The 5,622-nt window shown below is 34.2% G+C and overlaps 1 protein-coding gene across 1 annotated transcript; it reads left to right on the top strand.

The window, feature by feature from the left end:
• Positions 1-603: 603 nt before the first annotated feature.
• LOC105168734 (6,7,8-trihydroxycoumarin synthase) lies at positions 604-3,916 on the top strand. Its single transcript, XM_011088879.3, has 2 exons — positions 604-1,541; positions 3,190-3,916. The coding sequence occupies exons 1-2, from the start codon at positions 660-662 to the stop codon at positions 3,796-3,798; spliced, it is 1,491 nt and encodes a 496-aa protein (XP_011087181.1). The 5' UTR covers positions 604-659; the 3' UTR covers positions 3,799-3,916.
• Positions 3,917-5,622: the final 1,706 nt, after the last annotated feature.

Genomic DNA, 5,622 nt, shown 5'->3' on the forward strand with positions numbered 1-5,622 from the left:
AATCCCACTATCAACAATTGTAATGAATCTAATTTGGATTTATATTAGTTGATTAATTTATCTTAATATATGTAGAGCGGTTAAAGAGAATACATCAAGTCATTAATCTATATATATATATATAGGTAAGGGTAAATTTGTCTATTGGTTTTGAATTTAAAGGTTTATAATTCAAATATAAAGAGGTATTTTGAAGATTTTAATAATTTAAGGGGCCAAGCAATTGAATTGTGATATTGAGGGATATAGAATTGTATATATAACCTTACAATTTATTACGCAGTCCTGACTATCAGTATAAAACGAATTAATTTTTCACTATATTATAAATGGTCACAACTTAATATATAGGCTATAATTTGACTAATGTCTTGACATCACTTGTAAAAACATAACTAGACTTGCAGCCATTGCGTAGCCATCGTTAATTTACATATGCCATAATTTTATTTTATTTTTTTGACAATAATAATTAATTGTGTGAAAAATCATATTTGAGCTATTATACACTACATTGCTTATATAAATTAATTTCTTTTAAAATATGAATAAACATTTCTAACCTAAACACATAGACAACATGCATCCTCCTCCACTCACCGGTCCCATAAAATCTATAAAAAAACAACTGAACCACCAAAACCTCAACCATTCAAAAAATGTTGCCAATTCTTGTGCTGCTAGCTCTGCCCATAATCCTCATTCTTTACTTTCAAAAATACAAACCAAAACCTGTCCAAAACCTCCTTCCACCAGGGCCTCCTGGGCTCCCTTTCATCGGCAACTTGCACCAGTTTGATGCCCAATATCCCCATAAATATCTGAATAACCTTTCCAAGCAATATGGCCCCCTCATGTCCATGAAGCTCGGATCCAGGCCTCTTCTGGTGATTTCCTCAGCAAATATACTGAAAGAAATCATGAAATCCCACGACTTAGTTTTTTCAGGCAGGCCTACGCATGTCGCTATGCAGAGGCTGTCCTACAACGGCCTGGACATTGCATTTTCCTCGTACAACGACCTGTGGAGGGAGATGAGGAAAGTTTCAAATCTCCATCTGTTTAGCCCCAAACAGGTCCAGTTTTTTCGCCCGGTTCGGGAAGACGAAGTTTCCAGGATGATCAACAAGATTTACGGGGATGCGTCGCTGTCCAGGGTTACTAACCTGAGTGAGATGATGAATACTATGACGAGCAACACGATCTGCAGAGTGGCACTGGGCAAGAGCAGCATGGACGAAGGGTTCGCAAGCCGTTTTTACCAACTTTTCCATGATGTTCAGGGCGTGTTGGTGGCATTCTGTGTGGAGGACTATTTTCCGTTGCTGGGATGGATTGATAAAATCTCTGGAATGCGGAAAAGGCTGGAGAAGATCTTCAGGGAATTGGATTCTTTCTACCAGGAGCTTATTGAGGAGCACTTGGATAAAAACAGGCCTAAAGCAATGGAAGGAGACATTCTTGATATCTTACTTGGGCTGATGAGAGATGGATTGTCTTCCATTCCTCTTACTGTGGATCATGTCAAAGCAGTTATCATGGTAATTGAATATCGTTATCCTTCATTTTCTTCTTGACCTACTTTTTTATCTCTCATTTTTATATAACTTGCTTTTACGAAAAATTGCATATTTCGTTATGTATATTGAGACCATTATACTTTTTATTTTATTGATTGTGAGATTCTATTAATATTTTTAATTAACTATCGTATTCTTGAAGTTAGTGATAAGGCCTATGTGGTCAGTCTGGATGGTACCAAGAAGTTGTAATAATAAATGATTTTATTCAACTTTTGCTTGGTCTATATATGTCCACATAATAGGAAGCAAGATATTGTTTTAGGAGGGCAGAGAGTCTCGAGATATTTTACATTCTTAATCAAGTACATCTAAGTCTGTTTTAGGAAAAATTACTAAACGTTAGGTCTATGTACATCTACCCGAAATTTCTAATTCAGATTAAATTTGATTGGATCAAAATCAGTTATACGATAAGTGTAATTTATTCATATATAGTATGATTAGTATATAATTTAAGAAAAATTAATTAACCACCTAAGAAGTGTGTCATATTTTATAAAAATTTTAATTCGAGAGAATGTGATTTGAGTAAAAATTTTCACTACATCAACATACCTCTTTGAGGTTTGGATCTTTGGTCATCTATTTTCCATTTAAGACCTTCGATCCCTCTTATATTCTTTGATTAAAAATTTTATTCACATATATATATATATACTATTTTTAAGAGGTTAAGTCTTCAAAATAAAAATATAACAAAGGGAAATTTCAAAATTCTGATTTTAAAAATCTTTTCAGTTATACATACTACTTCCAATTTAATAAACAGTTCAACAATATATAAATATATATATATATATAACAATCTTTTTAGTTGTGTAATTAGTAATTGACATTTTTTTATCCAGCATGAGTAGGACTAGTTAGGTTCTGTCTTCTTATTTTTAAGTGATCGAAAAAGAAATGAATTTACTAAATTTTAAAGTTATAAAACTAAATTTCGAAAATGAATTCGTGTAGGATAAAAATATCACCCTATAAATTAAAGAATTAAAATTATATTCAGCATTTTTCATCATCCAAAACAGAAGGGAATGAGTTATAAAAGGGGTACCTATCCTTTGAGTAATTGTTAAAATTTAAATTGGACATTTCAGGATAGTAGGTGACTCCTCTAATTAGATTAAGAAAAGTGGTCATGCTGGTCATAAGCAAATATTAAGGATTAGATTCGGACTCGGACTTAGATGAAGGTTGAGTCTAGATATGAATCTCGAGTTTTGGTGTTTGGACTCAGAACCCCACTCAAACTTGATCCTTTTAATCTTTTTAAATTGTATAGTTATACACATATATTGAAAGATATGTGTATATTTTATTTATATTTACATTTAATACATAAAAGTAATATCATAAATTAAATTTAATTATCGTGAAACGGTTTGTAGTTTTTATTGTTTTGTATATAATTTATTAAATAATAAATATTTTGTTTTAAATTATATTTATAGAGTTGAGCACACATAGGGTCAGGTCCCAAATATTGACAAACTCGTTCCAAACATGACCATCATCCAATAAGTTATTTCAAATGAATGGACAATAAAGTCGACGCAATACCAAGACATAGTCATCCTTAAACTTTTAAACGTTTTATGCATCGCAGAACATCTTAGTAGGAGGAACTGATGCAAACGCAGCTATTACAGTATGGGCAATGACAGCCCTAATGAAGAGTCCAATCCCAATGAAGAGAGCGCAGACAGAGATAAGGAACTTGGGAAAGAAGGATTTAATAGATGAGAATGAGATTGCTTCACTTCCCTATCTAAGGGCAGTCATAAAGGAAATCTTCAGACTATACCCACCGGCTCCACTTTTAGTCCCAAGAGAGACTTTGCAAGAATGCACCATAAATGGCTATGAAATTCAGCCGAAAACTTTGGTATATATCAATGCATGGGCTATTGCTAGGGACCCCCAGTTCTGGAACGATGCAGACGAGTTTGTGCCAGAGAGATTCTTGGAGAGTGAAATTGATGTGAGAGGTCATGATCCGGAGGTGATCCCGTTCGGGATAGGGCGGAGAGGGTGTCCGGGGATTTCAATGGGGATGGCGACGGTGGAGCTAGCGTTGGCTAATCTTTTGAATGCATTTGACTGGGAATTGCCTGCCGGAATGAAAGAAGAAGACCTAGATTTTGAAGTGTTGCCTGGAATGACAATGCATAAGAAGAATGCCCTTTGTCTTGTGGCCAAGCCTGTGTATGGCTAGGGTAGTAGCTACTGTAATTTATGTCAAGGTGTGTATTTTGTAAGATTTTGCTTGTAAACAGGAGGTGTACTTATATTCAAAACTAAAATCTCTATGGGTGCACTTGTATTTTTGTAAAGGACGGGGTTGTTCATTTAATTAGAGCTAATCTCGTAAAGTATCGACGTAATTTACCTATACTCTAGATCAATATTTTTTCTATATTTTATTTTAGGGTTAAATACAATTTACCCCCTGTGTTAACAAAAAAGTACCAAAAAATTTTTGTGAAAAAATAAAGTGCAATTTACCCTTCTGTGAATTGCATCATTTTTTTAAATTACAAGGGGGTAAATTGTACTTTTTTTAAGGGACTTTATTGTACTTTTTTATTAACACAGGGGGGTAAATTATAATTAACCTTTTATTTTACGGGAGGTAAATGACACTATTGTTTTAGTGTAACAAGGAGGTAAATTGCACTTTATTTTTTTATAAGGATTTTTTTGCACTTTTCTGTTAACACGGAGGGGTAAATTGTATTTAACCATTTTATATTATGTATGTAAGTTGTATCTTTAAAATGTACATTATATATATATGTTAAGAACATCTATAAGTATGTAGGTTGTATGTGTGAAATAAAATACAAGAAAAGATACTCATTTAATTTGGAATGGAGGATTAATCAGTGGTTGTTTTCTTGATATTTCATGTGGTTTTGTGTGTACCATTGTTGTTATCAAAGTAGAAATAGATCTCAGATGATTTTTTTTTTTCTCGATTTTCTTTATGAAGATGAATTTATCCCTAACATAAAACACTACTAAAGCATTAAATTAGCATACTACTAATTACAATTATTGTTCTTCATCGTTAAAATAAATCTTCAAGTGAATAAAAAGTGTCACATTTTCATACTTACACAGGATGAAAATTGCAATTTTCTCTGTGCAATTGTATTTCAGGACCAATAATACAGTTTTTATCCGTCTCATTTTCCTTAATTTTCCATTTGAAATGGATTTATGTCTTCAATTTATCTTTACAAACAATTCCGGAATGAGTACAATGGTTTAAAAGGATACTTATCAGATGAATGTCTATCTCTATAAAATAAATCATTTTAAGATCATTTATAACAAAAGCTTTTAGATTTGTCATACTAAGAATTACACGATGCAAGACAGAGAGAGAGAGAATTAAGAGCGGTGGTTAAATGGGATTGTTCTAGCCGTGTCCCGTTAGCGTCTCTCGCATGAGAGGTTTAGTAGCATCTGGATTAAGTTGTTGAGTCCATCATGGGCTTTGTAATGTTGTTTTGTCGGAAGTTTTTGTGGTAGACCGAGGCTTGATAACTCGCAGCTAATGATTTTTGCATCCCAATACCTTTAGTTTGTTTTTTTGTTTCGGTTTCTCTGTTACCTTGATTGGTTGTTTTTTTGTGTTTTTATCTCACTCCTTCTCCTTAGTGTTTGATTGGCCGACGTGTGCAGGTGGGAGGCTGTTGGTAGGATTTATCCTTGAGGGTTTGCTTTCTCGGATGAGGGTTTCGGCAGATTCTGATTATGGACCGTTTGGGAAAATCTTTAGTGCTAAAGGAGGATGAGGAGAGACGGGAAATACGGAGAACGAAGGCTTCCTACTCGTGGGCAGCCTTCTTACGCCTAAGACGTTCCGGTATGACGTTTTGCCCTCCACGCTTTCAGCATCGCTTCGACCTTCGCGGGATTTGGAGGTACGTCTGTTAGGGGAAAACCGTTTTCTATGTACTTCGATTCAATCATATCGTCGACCAGATAGGGCTTTAGGGGGATGCCCGTGGACTTTTGATAGAAACCTGGT

The sequence above is a fragment of the Sesamum indicum genome, linkage group LG8, assembly GCF_026168435.1.
Source record: "Sesamum indicum cultivar Baizhima isolate 11 linkage group LG8, ASM2616843v1, whole genome shotgun sequence".
Taxonomy (NCBI): domain Eukaryota; kingdom Viridiplantae; phylum Streptophyta; class Magnoliopsida; order Lamiales; family Pedaliaceae; genus Sesamum; species Sesamum indicum.

Bases quoted from the DNA above. Each gene is read 5' to 3' on its own strand.
- LOC105168734 (XM_011088879.3), top strand. From the start codon at position 660: ATGTTGCCAATTCTTGTGCTGCTAGCTCTGCCCATAATCCTCATTCTT. The intron at 1,542-3,189 runs GTAATTGAATAT...TATGCATCGCAG, and splicing joins ATGTCAAAGCAGTTATCATG to AACATCTTAGTAGGAGGAAC.